The sequence below is a fragment of the Artemia sp. Qi Xiang Cuo genome, chromosome 20, assembly GCF_049724085.1.
Source record: "Artemia sp. Qi Xiang Cuo chromosome 20, ASM4972408v1, whole genome shotgun sequence".
Classification (NCBI taxonomy): domain Eukaryota; kingdom Metazoa; phylum Arthropoda; class Branchiopoda; order Anostraca; family Artemiidae; genus Artemia; species Artemia sp. Qi Xiang Cuo.
In genome coordinates, this window is record NC_142813.1 from 6,775,105 (window position 1) to 6,793,104 (window position 18,000).

Below are 18,000 nucleotides of genomic sequence, written 5' to 3' on the forward strand. Positions count from 1 at the left end.
AGCTTTTGAATGTTCCAACACCAAGCAATACTTTTCAAAGGGCATTTCAGAACAAGTTCTTATCATAATGTCCATCCTAAACCCATTTTACAAGTTGAAGTTCCCATCCTTTTCACCCACAACTTTAATTTACAGATTTTTGAATTCCCAACACCAAGCAATACTTTTCAAAAGGCATTTCAGAACAAGTTCTTCTCTTAGTGACTGTCCTAAACCCATTTTACAAATTGAAGTTCCCATCCTTTTCACATACAACTTAGTTATAGGTAAGAGTTTGATGTTTTACCTTAGAGACTTAGCTTAGAGTTTTAGTTTGGTTTAGTTTTAGTTGAAAGTTTAGAGTTTTTTTTAGCTTAGACTCTTAGCTTATAGTTTTTGTTAGAGTTCTAGTTTAGTTTAGTTTTAGTTAAGAGTTTAGAGTTTTTATATTATAGTCTTAGCTTAAAGTTTTATTTTGGTTTAGTTTTAGTTAAAAGTTTATAGTTTTTAGCTTATAGTCTTAGCTTAGAGTTTTTTGTTAGAGTTGTAGTTTAGTTTAATTTTAGTTAAGAGTTTAGAGTTTTACCTTAGAGACTTAGCTTAGAGTTTTAGTTTGGTTTAGTTTTAGTTAAAAGTTTAGTTTTTTTAGCTTAGTCTTAGCTTAGAGTTTTTGTTAGAGTTCTAGTTTAGTTTAGGTTTAGTTAAGAGTTTAGAGTTTTTAGCTTAGAGTCTTGGCTTAAAGTTTTAGTTTGGTTTAGTTTTAGTTAAAAGTTTAGAGTTTTTTTTAGATTAGAGTCTTAGCTTAGAGTTTTTGTTAGAGTTCTAGTTTAGTTTAGTTTTAGTTAAGAGTTTAGAGTTTTTAGCTTATAGTCTTAGTTTAGAGTTTTATTATGAGTTCTAGTTTAGTTTAGTTTAGTTACAGTTCCGAATTTAGAGTTTTAGCTTAGTCATAGCTTAGAGTTTTACTTAAAGTTTTAGTTTGGCTAAGTTTTAGTTAATAGTTTCGAGTTTTATCTTAGAGTCTTAGCCTAGAGTTTTTTGTTAGAGTTCTAGTTTAGTTTAATTTTACTTAAGAGTTTGATGTTTTACCTTTGAGTTTCAGTTAGAGTTCTAGTTTAGTTTAGTTTTAGTTAAGAGTTTGGTGTTTTACCTTAGAGTCTTAGCTTAGAGATTTTTGTTAGAATTCTAGTTTTATTTTAGTTTTAGTTGAAGAGTTTAGTGTTTTTAGCTTAGAGTCTTAGCTTAGGGTTTATGTTGAAGTTCTAGTATAGTTTAGTTTTAGTTTATAGTTTTAGCTTAGAGTTTTTGTTAGAGTTATAGTTTAGTTTAGTTTTAGTTAAGAGTTTAGAGTTTTTTTGTTAGAGTTCTAGTTTAGTTTAATTTTAGTTAAGAGTTTGATTTTCTACCATTGAGTTTCAGTTAGAGTTATAGTTTAGTCTAGTTTTATTTAAGAGTTTATAGTTTAACATAGAGTCTTATCTTAGAGTTTTAGTTAGAGTTCTAGTTTAGTTTAGTTTTAGTTAAGAGTTTAGATTTTTAGCTTAGAGTCATAGCTTAGAGTTTTACTTAAAGTTATAGTTTCGTTAAGTATTAGTTAAGAGTTTAAAGTTTTTAGCTTAGATTTTTTGTTGAAGTTCTAGTTTAGTTTAGTTTTAGTTAATAGTTTAGAGTTTTATCTTAGAGTCTTATCTAAGAGTTTTTGTTAAAGTTGAAGTTTAGTTTAATTTTAGTTAATAATTTGATGTTTTACCTTTTGAGTTTCAGTTATAGTTATAGTTTAGTTTAGTTTTAGTTAATAGTTTAGAGTTTTTTATCTTAGAGTCTTAGCTTAGAGTTTTAGTTAGAGTTCTAGTTTAGTTTAGTTATAGTTAAGAGTTTAGAATATTAGCTTAGAGTTTTAGCTTAGAGTTTTTGTTAGAGTTCTAGTTTATTTTAGTTTTGAGTTCTAGTTTAGTTTACATATAGTTAAGAGTTTGGAGTTTTACCTTAGAGACTTAGAATAGAGTTTTAGTTTAGTTTTAGTTAAGAGTTTTGAGTTTTTTAGCTTAGAGTCTTAGCTTAGAGTTTTTGTTAGAGTTATTGTTCAGCTTAATTTTAGTTAATAGTTTAGTGTTTTACCTTATAGTCATATCTTAGTTTTTTTGTTAGATTTCTATTTCAGCTTAATCATAATTAAAATTTTATTGTTTTTTAGCTTAGAGTCTTTGGTTTTAGTTTATTTTATATTTCTAGTTTATTTTAGTTTTATTTAAGAGTTTAATGTTTTTAGACTAGAGTCTTAACTTTGAGTTTTGGTTAGAGTTCTAGTTTACTTTAGTTTTAGTTAAGAGTTTGGCTTAGAGTCTTAGCTTCGAGTTTTAGTTAGAGTTCTAGTTTAATTTAGTTTTAGTTAAGAGTTTATAGTTTTTAGCTTAGAGTATTGGCTTAGAGTTTTTGTTGAATTTTTAGTTCAGATTAGTTTGAGTTAAGAGTTTGGTGTTTTACCTTTTAGTCTTAGCTTGGAGTTGTTGTTAAAGTTGAAGTTTATTTTATTTATAGTTAATAGTTTAGAGTTTTAGATTAGAGTCTTAGCTTAGAGTTTTTGTTAGAGTTCTAGTTTAATTATATATAGTTAAGAGTTTGGAGTTTTACCTTAGAGACTTAGCTTTGAGTTTTAGTTTAGTTTAGTTTTAGTTAAGAGTTTGGAGTTTTTAGCTTAGAGTCTTAGCTTAGTTTTTATTAGAGTTCTAGTTTAGTTTAGTTTTAGTTAAGAGTTTGGTGTTTTACCTTAGAGTCATAGCTTAGACTTTTATTTAGAGTTATAGGTTAGTTTATTTTTAGTTAAGAGTTTGGAATTTTATCTTAGAGTCTTAGCTTAGAGTTTTTGTTAGAGTTCTAGTTTAGTTTAGTTTTAGTTAAGATTTTAGAGTTTTTATATTATAGGCTTATCATAGCTTTTTTCAAAGTTCTAGTTTAGTTTAGTAATAGTTAAGAGTTTAGAGTTTTAGCTTAGAGTCTTAGCTTAGAGTTTTTGTTAAAGTTGAAGTCTAGTTTAGTAATAGTTGAGAGTTTAGAGTTTTAGCTTAGAGTCTTAGCTTAGAGTTTTTGTTAAAGTTGAAGTTTAGTTTAGTAATAGTTAAGAGTTTAGAGTTTTAGCTTAGAGTTTTAGTTTAATTTAGTTTTAGTTAAGAGTTTAGAGTTTTTTTTAGCATAGAGTCTTAGGTTACAGTTTTTGTTAGAGTTCTAGTTTAGTTTAGTTTTAGTTAAGAGTTTAGAGTTTTTTGCTTAGATTCTTAGTTTAGTGTTTTTTGTTGAAGTTCTAGTTTAGTTTAGAGTTTTAGCTTAGACTTGGAGTTTTAATTAGGGTTTTAGTTTAGTTTTAGTTAAGAGTCTAGAGTTTTAGCCTAGAGTCTTAGCTTAGAGTTTTTGTTAGAGTTCTAGTTTAGTTTAGTTTTAGTTAAGAGTTTAGAGTTCTAGCTTAGAGTCTTAGCTTAGAGTTTTTGTTAGAGTCCTAGTTTAGATTAGTTATAGTTAGGAGTTTAGAGTTTTACCTTAGAGACTTAGCTTAGAGTTTTAGTTAAGTTTAGTTTTACTTAAGAGTATAGAATTTTAGCTCAAAGTCTCAGCTTAGAGTTTTTGTTAGAGTTCTAGTTTTGTTTAGTTTTAGTTAAGAGTTTAGTGTTTTTACCTTAGAGTCTTAGTTTAGAGTTTTTGTTGAACTTCTAGTTTAGTTTAGTTTTAGTTTAGAGTTTTAGCTTAGACTTAGAGTTGTAATTAGAGTTCTAGTTTAGTTTAGTTTTAGTTAAGAGTTTAGAGTTTTTTGCTTAGAGTCTTAGCTTAGTTTTATTTAGAGTTCTAGTTTAATCTAGTTTTAGTTAAGAGTTTAGAGTTTTACCATAGAGTCTTAGCTTAGAGTTTTAGTTAGAGTTAAAGTTTAGTTTAGTTACAGTTAAGAATTTAGATTTTTCAGCTTAGAGTCATAGCTTAGAGTTTTATTTAAAGTTATAGCTTGGTTAAGATTTAGTTAAGAGTTTCAAGTTTTAGCTGAGTCTTAGCTTACAGTTTTTGTTAGAGTTGTAGTTTAGCTTAGTTTTACTTAAGAGTTTAGAGTTTTTCCTTAGAGTCCTAGCTTAGAGTTTTTGTTAGAGTTCTAGTTTAGTTTAATTTTAGTTAAGAATTTGATGTTTTACCTTTGAGTTTCAGTTAGAGTTCTGGTTTAGTTTACTTTTAGTTACGAGTTTAGTGTTTTACCTTAGAGTCTTAGCTTAGAGTTTTATTTAGAGTTCTAGTTTAGTTTATTTTTAGTTAAGATTTTAGAATTTTAGCTTAGAGTCTTTGCTTAGAGTTTTTGATAAGAGTTCTAGTTTATTTTAGTTTTAGTTAAAAGTCTATAGTTTTTAGCTTAGAGTGTTAGCATAGATTTTTTGTTGTATTTCTAGTTTAGTTTAGTTTTATTTAATAGTTTAGATTTTTACATTAAATTCTTAGCTTAGAGTTTTGTTAGAGTTGAAGTTTAGTTTAGTAATAGTTAAGATTTTAGAGTTATGGCTTAGAGTCGTAGCTTAGAGTTTTTGTTATAGTTCTAGTTTAGTTTAGATATAGTTAAGAGTCTGGAGTTTTACCTTCGAGACTTAGCTTAGAGTTTTAGTTTAGTTTAGTTTAAGAGTTTAGAGTTTTTAGCTTGGAGTCTTAGCTTAGATTTTTTGTTAGAGTTCTAGTTTAGTTTAATTTTAGTTCAGAGTTTGGTGTTTTACCTTAGAGTTTTAGCATAGGGTTTTAGTTAGAGTTCTAGTTTAGTTTAGTTTTAGTTAAGAGTTTAGAATTTTAGCTTAGAGTCTTAGCTTAGAGTTTTTTTTTAAGATATAGTTTATCTTAGTTTTATTTAATATTTTCTATTTTAATATTAGAGATTTTGTTAGAGTTTTAGTTTAGTTTAGTTTTAGTTAAGAGTTTAGAGTTTTATCTTAGAGTCTTAGCTTAGAGCTATAGTTAGAGTTGAAGTATAGTTTAGTTATAGTTAAGAGTTTAGAGTTTTTAGCTTAGAGTCGTAGTTTAGAGTTTTTGTTAGAGTTCTAGTTTAGTTTACTTAAGAGTTTAGAGTTTTATCATAGAATCATAGCTTAGAGTTTCTGTTGAAGTTTTAGTTTAGTTTAGTTTTAGTTAAGAGTTTAGAGTTTTTTAGCTTAGAGTCTTAGCTTAGAGTTTTTGCTAGAGTTCTAGTTTAGTTTAGATATAGTTAAGCGTCTGGAGTTTTACCGTCGAGACTTAGCTTAGAGTTTTAGTTTAGTTTATTTAAGAGTTTAGAGTTTTTAGCTTGGAGTCTTAGCTTAGATTTTTTGTTAGAGTTCTAGTTTAGTTTAATTTTAGTTCAGAGTTTGGTGTTTTACCTTAGAGTCATAGCTTAGAGTTTTAGTTAGAGTTCTAGTTTAGTTTAGTTTTAATTAAGAGTTTAGAATTTTAGCTTAGAGTCTTAGCTTAGAGTTTTTGTTGAAGCTCTAGTTTAGTTTAGTTTTAGTTAAGAGTTTATAGTTTTAGCTTAGAGTCTTAGCTTTGAGTTTTAGTTAGAGTTCTAGTTTAGTTTAGTTTTAGTTAAGAGTTTAGAGTTTTATCTTAGAGTGTTAGCTTAGAGCTATAGTTAGATTTGAAGTCTAGTTTAGTTATAGTTAAGAGTTTAGAGTTTTTAGCTTAGAGTCGTAGTTTAGAGTTTTTGTTAGAGTTCTAGTTTAGTTTACTTAAGAGTTTAGAGTTTTATCATAGAATCATAGCTTAGAGTTTCTGTTGAAGTTTTAGTTTGGTTTGGTTTTAATTTAAAGTTTAGAGTCTTAGATTTGAGTATTATCTTATAGTTTTGTTAGAGTTATTTCTTACTTTTGTATTTGTTAAGAGTTGTTAGTTTTACCTTATAGTCTTAGCATAGACTTTTAGTTATAGTTATAGTTTAGTTTAGTTTTTGTTAAGAGGTTAGAGTTTTAGCTTAGAGTCTTAGCTTAGAGTTTTTGTTACAGTTCTAGTTTAGTTTAGTTTTAGTTAAGAGTTTAGTGTTTTTAGCTTAGAGTCTTAGCTTAGAGTTTTCGTTGAATCTCTAGTTTAGTTTAGTTTTAGTTAAGAGTTTATAGTTTTAGCTTAAAGTTTTTGTTAGAGTTTTAGTTTAGTTTAGTTTTAGTTAAGAGTTTTGAGTTTTACCTTAAAGTCTTAGATTAGAGTTTTAGTTAGGTTTGGGGTTTCGTATAGTTTAGTTATAGTTAAGAGTTTATAGTTTTAGCTTAGAGTTTTAGTTAGAGTTATTGTTTAGTTTAGTTTTACTTAAGAGTTATAGCTTAGAGGTTTAGCCTAAAATCTTAGCTTAGAGATTTAGTTAGAGTTGAAGTTTAGTCCAAACTAGCATAACCACAAAATTACACAATATTGCATAGAAATACCAAACCATAGGTTAGATTAGGTTAGGTTAGGTTAGAGGTTAGGTTTCTCCATGTCTAAGTTAGGTTAGATTAGGTTAGCTTATCATGAGCGCTCAGGATAAACTAACCTAATCTAACCTAACTTAAACATGGAGAAACCTAACCTCTAACCTAACCTAATCTAACCTATGGTTTTGGTATTTCTATGCAATATTGTGTAATTTTGTGGTTATGCTAGTTTGGACTAAACTTCAACTCTAACTAAATCTCTAAGCTAAGATTCTAGGCTAAACCTCCAAGCTATAACTCTTAACTAAAACTAAAATAAACAATGACTCTAACTAAAACTCTAAGCTAAGACTCTAAGCTAAAACTCTAAACTCTTAACTATAACTAAACTAAACGAAACTTCAACCCTAACTAAAACTCTAATCTAAGACTTTAAGGTAAAACTCAAAACTCTTAACTAAAACTAAATTAAACTAGAACTCTAACAAAAACTCTAATCTAAAACTATAAACTCTTAACTAAAACTAAACTAAACTAGAGCTTCAACAAAAACTCTAAGCTAAGACTCTAAGCTAAAAACACTAAACTCTTAACTAAAACTAAAATAAACTAGAACTCTAACAAAAACTCTAAGGTAAGACTCTAAGCTAGAGTTCTAAACTCTTAACTAAAACTAAACTAAACTAGAACTCTGACTAAAACTCGAAGCTATGACTCTAAGGTAAAACACCACACTCTTAACTAAAACTAAACTAAACTAGAACTCTAACAAAAACTCTAAGCTAAGACTTTAATCTAAAAAACTCTAAACTATTAACTAAAAATAAACTAAACTAAAACTTCAACAGAAACTCTAAGCTATAATTCTATGATAAAACTCTAAACTCTTAAGTAAACTAAACTAGAACTCTAACAAAAACTCTAAACTACGACTCTAAGCTAAAAACTCTAAACTCTTAACTATAACTAAACTAGACTTCAACTCTAACTATATCTCTAAGCTAAGACTCTAAGCTAAAACTCTAAACTCTTAACTAAAACTAAACTAAACTAAAACTCTAACAAAAACTCAAAGCTAAGACTTTAAGCTAAAACTTTAAACTCTTAACTAAAACTAAACTAAACTAGAGCTTCAACAAAAACTCTAAGCTAAGACTCTAAGCTAAAATTCTAAACTCTTAATTAAAACTAAACTAAACTAGAACTCTAACTAAAACTCTAAGCTATGACTCTAAGGTAAAACACCAAACTCTGAACTAAAATTAAACTAAACTAGAACTCTAACAAAAAATCTAAGCTAAGACTCCAAGCTAAAAACTCTAAACTCTTAAATAAACTAAACTAAAACTCTAAGCTAAGTCTCGACGGTAAAACTCCAGACTCTTAACTATAACTAAACTAAACTGGAACTATAACAAAAACTCCAATCTACGACTCTATGCTATAACTCCTAAATCTTAACTATTACTAAAACAAACTTCAAGTTTAACAATAACTATGAGCTAAGACTCTAAGCCAAAAGTCTAAACTCTTAACTAAAACTAAACTAAAACTACAACATAAACTCTAAGCTAAGATTATCAGATAAAAACTCTAAACTCTTAAATTGAACAAAACTAGACTATAAATCTAACAAAAACTCTTAGCTAAGACTCTAAGCTAAAAATCTAAACTCTTAACTAAAACTAAACTAAACTAGAACTCTAATTAAAACTCTAAACTAAGACTCTAAGGTAAAACACTAAACTCTTAACTAAAACTAAACTAAACCAGAACTCTAACTGAAACTCAAAGGTAAAACATCAAATTCTTAACTAAAATTAAACTAAACTAGAACTCTAACAAAAACTCTAAGCTAGGACTCTAAGGAAAAACTCTAAACTCTTAAGTAAAACTAAGCTAAACTACAACTCTAACAAAAACTGTAAGCTAAGACTCAGCTAAAACTTGAAACTCTTAACTAAATCTTAACCAAGCTATAACTTTAAATAAAACTCTAAGCTATGACTCTAAGCTGAAAAATCTAAATTCTTAACTGTAACTAAACTAAACTTTAACTCTAACTAAAACTCTAAGCTAAGACTCTATGGTAAAACTCTAAACTCTTAACTAAAACTAGATTAAATTAGAACTCTAAATAAAACTAAGCTAAGACTCTAAGCAAAAAACTCTAAACTCTTAACTAAAATTAAACTAAACTAGAACTCTAATTAAAACTCTAAGTCTAAGCTAAAACTCTAAACTAAAACTAAACTAGACTAGAACTTCAACAAAAACTCTAAACTAGGACTCTAAGGTAAAAACACTAAACTCTTAACTAAAACTAAACAAAACTAGAACTCTAACAAAAACTCTAAGCTGAGACTTTGAGCTAAAATTCTATACTCTTAAGTAAAACTAAACTTAACTAAAACTCTAAGCTAAGTCTCTAAGGTAAAACTCTAAACTCCTAACTATAACTAATCTAAACTAGGACTCTAACAAAAACTCTAAGCTAAGACTCTAAGCTAAAACTCTAAACTCTTAACTAAAACTAAACTAAACTAGAACTCTAACAAAAACTCTAAGCTAAGACTCTAGTCTAAAACTCTAAACTCTTAACTAAAACTAAACTAAAACTCTAATTAAAAATCCAAGTCTAAGCTAAAACGTTAAACTAAACTAGAACTTCAACAAAAAACTCTAAACTAAGAATCTAAGCTAAAAACTCTAAACTCTTAACTAAAACTAAACTAAAATAGAACTCTAACAAAAACTCTAAGCTAAGACTCTATGCTAAAAAAAACTCTAAACTCTTAACTAAAACTAAACTAAACTAAAACTCTAAGCTAAAACTCTAAACTCTTAACTATTACTAAACTAAACTTCAACTTTAACAAAAACTCTAAGCTAAGACTCTAAGATAAAACTCTAAACTCTCAACTATTACTAAACTAAACTTCAACTGTAACAAAAACTCTAAGCTAAGACTCTAAGCTAAAACTCTAAACTCTTAACTATTACTAAACTAAACTAGAACTTCGAAAAAACTATTCTAATACTCTAAGATAAAAACTCTAAACTCTTAACTAAAACTAAACTAAACTAGAACTCTAACAAAAACTCTAAGCTAAGACTCTAAGCTAAAATTCTAAACTCTTAACTAAAACTAAACTAAACTAGAACTCTAAATAAATGTCTAAACTATGACTCTAAGTTAAAGCACCAAACTCTTAACTAAAACTAAACTAAACTAGAACTCTAATAAAAACTAAGCTAAGACTCTAAGCTAAAAACTCCAAACTCTTAACTAAAACTAAACTAAACTAAAACTCAAAGCTAAGTCTCTAAGGTAAAACTCAAAACTCTTAACTATATATAAACTAAACTAGAACTCTAACAAAAACTCTAACCTAAGAATCTAAGATAAAACTCTAAAATCTTAACTATTAATAAACTAAACTACAACTCTAACAAAAACTATAAGATACGACTCTAATCTAAAACTCTAAACTATTAAATAAAAAAAAACTAAACTATAACTTAAACAAAAACTCTAAGCTAAGAATATAATCTAAAAAATCTAAACTCTTAACTAAAACTAAACTAAACTTTAACTCTAACTGAAACTCAAAACTAAGATTCTTAGGTAAAACACCAAACTCTTAACTAAAACTAAACTAAAATAGAACTCTAACAAAAACTCTAAGCTAAGACTCTAAGCTAAAAAATCTAAACTCTTAACTAAAATTAAAATAAACTATAACTCTAAAAAAAACTCTAAGCTAAGACTCTAAGCTAAAAACTCTAAACTATTAACTAAAACTAAACTAAACTAGAACTCTAACTAAAACTCTAAGCTAAGACTCTAAGTTATAACACTAAACTCTTAACTAAAACTAAACTAAACTAGAACTCTAACAAAAACTCTAAGCTAAGACTCTAAGCTAAAAAACTCAAAACTCTTAACTAAAACTAAACTAAAACTCTAAGCTAAGTCTCTAAGGTAAAACTCCAAACTCTTAACTATATGTAACCTAAACTAGAACTCAAAACTAAAATAAACTATAACTCTAACAAAAACTCTAAGCTAAGACTCTAAGCTAAAATTCTAAACTCTTAACTAAAACTAAACTATAACTCTAACTAAAACTCTAAGCTAAGACTCTAAGCTAAAAAACTCTAAACTCTAAACTAAAAGTAAACTAAAGTAGAACTCTAACTGAAACTCAAAAGGTAAAACATCAAATTCTTAACTAAAATTAAACTAAACTTCAACTCTAACAAAAACTATAAGCTAAGACTCTAAGCTAAAACTCTAAACTATTAACTAAAACTAAACTAAACTAGAACTTCAACAAAAACTCTAAGCTAAAAACTCTAAACTCTTAACTAAAACTTAACCAAACTATAACTTTAAGTAAAACTCTAAGCTATGACTCTAAGATAAAAATCTAAACCCTTACCTAAAACTAAACTAAACTAGAACTTTAAATAAAACTCTAAGATAATACTCTATGGTAAAATCTAAACTCTTAAATAAAACTAAACTAAACTAGAACTCTAACTGAAACTCAAAGTTAAAAAATCAAACTATTAACTAAAATTAAACTAAACTATAACTCTAACAAAAAAACTCTATACTCTTAACTAAAACTAAACTAAAATATAACTCTAACAAGAACTCTAAGCTAAAACTATAAACTAAAACTAAACTATACTAGAACTTCAACATAAACTCTAAGCTAAGACTCTAAGCTAAAAACACTAAACTCGTAACTAAAACTAAAATAAACTAGAACTCTAACAAAAACTCTAAGCTAAGACTCTTAGTTAAAACACCAAACTCTTAACTAAAACTAAACTAAAGTAGAACTCTAACTGAAACTCAAAGGTAAAACATCAAACTCTTAACTAAAATTAAACTAAACTAGAACTCTAACAAAAAAATCTAAGCTAAGACTCTAAGCTAAAACTCGAAACTCTTAACTAAAACTTAGCCAAACTAAAACTTTAAGTAAAACTCTAAGCTATGACTCTAAGCTAAAACTCTAAATTCTGAACTGTAACTAAACTAAACTAAACTAGAACTCAGAATAAAACTCTAAGCTAAGACTCTAAGCTAAAAACTCTAAACTCTTAACTAAAACTAAACTAAACTAGAACTCTAACAAAAACTCTAAGCTAAGACTCTAATCTAAAAAAAACTCTAAACTTTTAACTAAAACTAAACCAAACTAAAACTTTAAGCAAAGACTCTAAGCTAAAAACTCTATAAACTCTTAACTAAACCTAAACTAAACTAGAACTCTAACAAAAACTCTAAGCTAAGACTAAGCTAAAAAAACTAAACTTTTAACTAAAACTAAACCAAACTAAAACTCTAAGCTAAGTCTCTAAGGTAAAACTCTAAACTATTAACTAAAATTAAAATAAACTACAACTCTAACAAAAAACTCTAAGCTAAGACTATAATCTAATAAAAACTATAAAATTTTAAATAAAAATAAAAAAAACTAAAACTTTAAGGTAAGACTATAATCTAAAAACTCTAAACTATTAAATCAAACTAAAGTAAACTAGAAATCTAGCAAAAACTCCAAGCTAAGAGTCTAAGCTAAAAAAAACTCTAAACTCTCAACTAAAACTAAACCATACTAAAACTCTAAGCTAAGTCTCTAAGGTAAAACTTCAAACTCTTACCTATAACTAAGTTGTATGTGAAAAGGATGGGAACTTCAATTTGTAAAATGGGTTTAGGACAGTCACTAAGAGAAGAACTTGTTCTGAAATGCCTTTTGAAAAGTATTGCTTGGTGTTGGGAATTCAAAAATCTGTAAAGTAAAGTTGTGGGTGAAAAGGATGGGAACTTCAACTTGTAAAATGGGTTTAGGATGGACATTATGAAAAGAACTTGTTCTGAAATGCCATTTGAAAAGTATTGCTTGGTGTTGGAACATTCAAAAGCTGTAAAGTAAAGTTGTGGGTGTAAAGGATGGGTACTTCAATTTGTAAAATGGGTTTAGGAGGGACATTAAGAAAAGAACTTGTTCTGAAATGTCTTTGAAAAGTATTGCTTGGTGTTGGAGCATTCAAAAATCAGTATAGTAAAGTTGTGGGTGAAAAGGACGGGTACTTCAACTTGTAAAATGGGTTTAGGATGGACATTAAGAAAATAACATGTTCTGAAAAGATATAATAAAGCCATAAAAAAGTATTAAAAAACGGGGGCTCAGGGGCCTTTGGGGTGCCGGGGGTCCGGGGGGCCCTTTAGGGCTGGGTGGTCCTTTGGGAGCCCGGTGGACCTTTGGGGACGGGGGGAGGGCCTTTGAGGGCCCGGGGAGGGCCTTTGGGGGTCTGGGGGTCCTTGAGGGCCGATTGGTCTTTTGGGAGCCCGGTGGACCTGTGGGGACCGGGGGAGTCTCTTTGGGGTCCGGGAGCCCTTTCGGGAGCCTGGTGGTCTTTTGGGAGCCCGGTGGACCTTTGGGGACCGGGTGAGGGCCTTTGGGGGTCTGGGGGCCCTTTGGGAGCTTGGGGGACCTTTGAGTATCGGGGGCTTCCTTCGGGGTTGGGGTAGGGGGATTGGAACCCTTTGGGGTTGGGGTAGGGGGATCGGAACCCTTGGGGGTTGGGGTAGGGGACCTCACGACACTGTTAAAATACAACTTGTGTATTATAACGATCACAGAGTTTCACCCTTAAATTCTCTTCTAAAATCATCTTTTAAATCATCTTTTAAAATGTCTCTAACTGTTTCGCCGAAATAATTCCATAAAATGGCTAAAACGGCTTCACCCAAATAATCCCTAAACGTAATTCAGCGTGTTCCTTTTGTTTTTGGCATCTCTGCGCTAATGCATTTCAAATTAATTGGAAACCTGATTCCCGCGCTAAAATAATTCATCGCTAAGATCTAAACATTCGCTCGGAGATAGTTCTCTTTAGAAATAACAAATTAATTCCCTTTCGTGAATCAATTCTCTTTAGAAACAACAAATTAATTCCCCTTTTATGTCAATCAATCAATCATGACATCATCTGTCATGTGTGATCTAAACTTTGCTTCACAAACATTCTCTTGGTAGAACTCCTAAGTCATTAATTAACTTGACGTCATCTTTCAGACATTAATTAACCTTGCTCGGAAACAATTTGATCAATGACTCAATAATCCATGAAAGTGAGAAAGTTCCTGTTTTTCTATTTTCACTGACAAAATCCAAAAACCAGACATAAATGTGAGAAAGTTCCTGTTTTTCAAATTCTCACTGACAAAAACAAAAAAAACAGCCATAAATGTGAGAAAGTTCCTGTTTTTCAAATTCTCACTGACAAAAACCATAAAACATCCATGAAAAACATCAAATAAATCGACCAACACACATAACCATCCATGAAAACATCCATAAATGTGACAAAATTCCTGTTTTCTCATTCTCACTGACCAAAACCATAAACCACGTGGTTCTATGCCCATATATGGTGTGCTGACACGACCTCCTGAGGCATCTCTACTAACATTAATATGTATATATTATCATTATATTTTTTTAACAATCAATCTAGTTTCGTTAGTCTGACACGAAACAAATTTTAATCCATACTTATCATTTTTATCCATACAGAGGTACAGGAGAGAGAGAAAGTGAGAGAGAGAGAGAGAGAGAGAAAATTATTTGTCACCGTAAGGTCAAATTTTAATCAATGCCAATCCTGTTGGCAGAGCCGTTCCTAGAATTGACGGTGCCCGAGGAAGAATTACAGTGCTGCTCCCCGACTCAAATATAAGCAAAAAAAGGACTAATCAAAGTGAAAAATTCGATCAAAATGGGTAGTTTCCCAGCGTGGCGCTCGGGGAAACTATCCCGCCCACCCCACCCCCGGGAGTGGCTCTACCTGCTTAATTAGAAGAGGGTTTGAAGTTCTAATTTGTTGCCTAATGTTGACATTTGTGATGAGCTGTTTCTCTGATATTTTCTAGGCTACGAAGTTTTTGGGGACGTTATACAAACTCAAACAGTCTCTGGTTTTGCTTCGGTACCTAAATCTTCAAATCAACAAAAGGTTATAACCGGAGATTTGGATTCTAGTCTGGCGTCCTTGGCCGAAAATTTGAATATAAACAAGGCAATGACGCCACAAAGTAGACCGTGAGTTTCTGTCCTTTTTTAAAATAAGGAATTATTTTTTGTTTTTACCCAGGATTTTTGTTCGGTGGAGGGTATTTTTTCGGGGATTTTTTTTTTTTTACAAAAAAAAGAACTTTAAAGAACGCATCAAAAATTTATGTATATGCATTTTTATTACGTTTATACGAGCTGGACAATCATTTTTTTGGGGGGGGGGGAATAACAACCCCATGCTTCTGGACCCAGCCTTGTTTTACCGCTTAGAATCAGAATCGAGACGAAAGGCTATTAAATGTACTACTTTCATTTTGTTTTATAGAGGGTTTGGATTGAAATGTGTTTTTAACTATCCCTTTTACGTGTATAGTCGAATTTTATAGCGAAATAAAGGCTATTTATTCTTTTGCTTTCTATCTTTTTTATAGTGAGGATGGATTGAAATGTCTTTGAACCTGTCCCTTTTACGTATAGAATCAAATCAAAAATCAAAATAGAATCAAATTCTATCAGAAAAGAAAGTCTTCTTCTAATAGCCTTTCGTTTAATAGCCTTTCGTTTCTGATAAGTCTTGATTCTGATTCTAAGCGGTAAAACAAGGCTGGGTCCAGGAGGAAGGGGTTGTTATCCCCCCCCCCCCGAAGCTTTTGACTAATTTTTTTTATTGAAGGGTTGGATTGAAATGCCTTTTAAGCTGTTATTTTTAATTGTTTTACTATCTTACCCTTTTCCTAGACATTTTTACTTGGAGGAATGGGTCAAAATTAGAAAAGTCAATTTTGGCCCCGTTTCCCGCGTGTAGGTTCATTGGATCAGTCTCAAGAAAAATTAATGAGCGGGTTCATTCATTTGCTTTGAATTTAAATACGATCTAAGACCGTTGCTCCCAACATCGTTAATAAACATCGTTATTTTGTAAAAAAAAAAAAATTTAAATAGGATCTAAGAGCGTTGTTCCCACCATCGTTAATAAAGATCGTAATTTTGTAAAAAAAATAAATAAAGAATTTAAATAGGATCTAAGACCGTTGTTCCCAACATCGTTAATAAAAATCGTTATTTTGTAAAAAAAGAAAAAGAATTTAAATAGGGTCTAAGACCGTTGCTCCCAACATCGTTAATAAAAATTGTTATTTTGTAAAAAAAAAAAAAAAGAATTTAAATAAGATCTAAGACCGTTGTTCCCAACATCGTTAATAAATTTTTTGATTTTGTATAAAAAAAAGAATTTAAATAAGATCAAAGACCGTTGTTCCCAACATCGTTAATAAAAATCGTTATTTTGTAAAAAAAAAAAAAAGAATTTAAATAGGGTCTAAGACCGTTGCTCCCAACATCGTTAATAAAAATTGTTATTTTGTAAAAAAAAAAAAAAAAGAATTTAAATAAGATCTAAGACCGTTGTTCCCAACATCGTTAATAAAATTTGTGATTTTGTATAAAAAAGAAAAAGAATTTAAATAGGATCTAAGACCGTTGTTCCCAACATCGTTAATAAAAATCGTTATTTTGTAAAAACAAAAAAAAAGAATTTAAATAAGATCTAAGACCGTTGTTCCCAAAATCGTTAATAAAATTTGTGATTTTGTATAAAAAAAAAAGAATTTAAATAAGATCTAAGACCGTTGTTCTCAAAATCGTTAATAAAAATCGTTATTTTGAAAAAAAAGAATTTAAATAGGGTCTAAGACCGTTGTTCCCAACATCGTTAATAAAAATCGTTATTTTGAAAAAAAAAGAATTTAAATAGGATCTAAGACCGTTGTTCCCAACATCGTTAATAAAATTTGTTTTTTTGTATAAAAAAAAAGAATTTAAATAAGATCTAAGACCGTCGTTCCCAACATCGTTAATAAAATTCGTGATTTTGTATAAAAAAAGAATTTAAATCGTTAATAAAAATCGTTATTTTGTAAAAAAAAAAGAATTTAAATAGGGTCTAAGACCGTTGTTCCCAACATCGTTAATAAAAATCGATATTTTGAAAAAAAAAATAATTTAAATATGATCTAAGACCGTTGTTCCCAAAATAGTTAATAAAATTTTTTATTTTTTATAAAAAAAAGAATTTAAATAATATCTAAGACCGTCGGTCCCGAAATAGTTAATAAAATTATTGATTTTTTATAAAAAAAAAAAAAAATTAAATAGGGTATAATACAGTTGTTAACAAAATCGTTAATAAAATTCTTTATTTTGAAAAAAAGAATTTAAATAGTATCTAATAACGTCGTCCCCAACAACGTTAATAAAATACGTGATTTTGTATAAAAAAAAAAATTTAAATCTTTAATAAAAATATTTATTTTGTAAAAAAAAAAAAAGAATTTAAATAGGATCTAATACCGTTGTTAAAAACATCTTTAATAAAAATATTTATTTTGAAAAAAAAGAATTTAAATATGATCTAATAACTTTGTTACAAAACTCGTTAGTAAAAATTTTGATTTTGTATAAAAAAAAGAATTTAAATAAGATATAAGACCTTCTTTCCCAAAATCGTTAATAAAAATCGTTATTTTGTAAAAAAAAAAGAATTTAAATAAGGTCTAAGACCGTTGTTCCCAACATCTTTAATAAAAATCGTTATTTTGAAAAAAAGAATTTAAATAGGATCTAAGACCGTTGTTCCCAACATCGTTAATAAAATTTGTGATTTTATATAAAAAAAAAGAATTTAAATAAGATCTAAGACCGTTGTTCCCAACATAGTTAATAAAAATCGTTATTTTGTAAAAAAAAAAAAAAAAAAGAATTTAAATAGGGTCTAAGACCGTTGTTCCCTACATCGTTAATAAAAATCGTAATTTTGAAAAAAAATAATTTAAATAGGATCTATAAGACCGTTGTTCCCAGCATCGTTAATAAAATTTGTTATTTTGTATGAAAAAAAAAAGAATTTAAATAAGATCTAAGACCGTCGTTCCCAACATAGTTAATAAAATTCGTGATTTTGTATAAAAAAAAGAATTTAAATCGTTAATAAAAATCGTTATTTTGTAAAAAAAAAAAAAAGAATTTAAATAGGGTCTAAGACCGTTGTTCCCAACATCGTTAATAAAAATCGTTATTTTGAAAAAAAATAATTTAAATAGGATCTAAGACCGTTGTTCCCAACATCGTTAATAAAATTTGTGATTTTTTATAAAAAAAAAGAATTTAAATAAGATCTAAGACCGTCGTTCCCGACATCGTTAATAAAAATCGTTATTTTGTAAAAAAAAAAATTTAAATAGGGTCTAAGACCGTTGTTCCCAACATCGTTAATAAAAATCGTTATTTTGAAAAAAAGAATTTAAATAGGATCGAAGACCGTTGTTCCCAACATCGTTAATAAAATATGTGATTTTGTATAAAAAAAAAGAATTTAAATCTTTAATAAAAATAGTTATTTTTTAAAAAAAAAAAAGAATTTAAATAGGGTCTAAGACCGTTGTTCCCAACATCGTTAATAAAAATCGTTATTTTGAAAAAAAAAAGAATTTAAATAGGATCTAAGACCGTTGTTCCAAACATCGTTAATAAAATTT

At 28.5% G+C, this 18,000-nt stretch overlaps 1 protein-coding gene across 1 annotated transcript in view; it reads left to right on the forward strand.

Moving 5' to 3' along the window:
• lap (phosphatidylinositol-binding clathrin assembly protein lap) overlaps positions 1 to 18,000 on the forward strand; it is a 144,196-nt gene that overhangs the window by 108,712 nt on the left and 17,484 nt on the right. Inside the window, exon 15 of the mRNA XM_089105819.1 lies at positions 14,326 to 14,494. Coding sequence (XP_088961945.1) covers positions 14,326 to 14,494 — 169 coding nt within the window. The remainder of the gene's footprint in view (positions 1 to 14,325; positions 14,495 to 18,000) is intronic.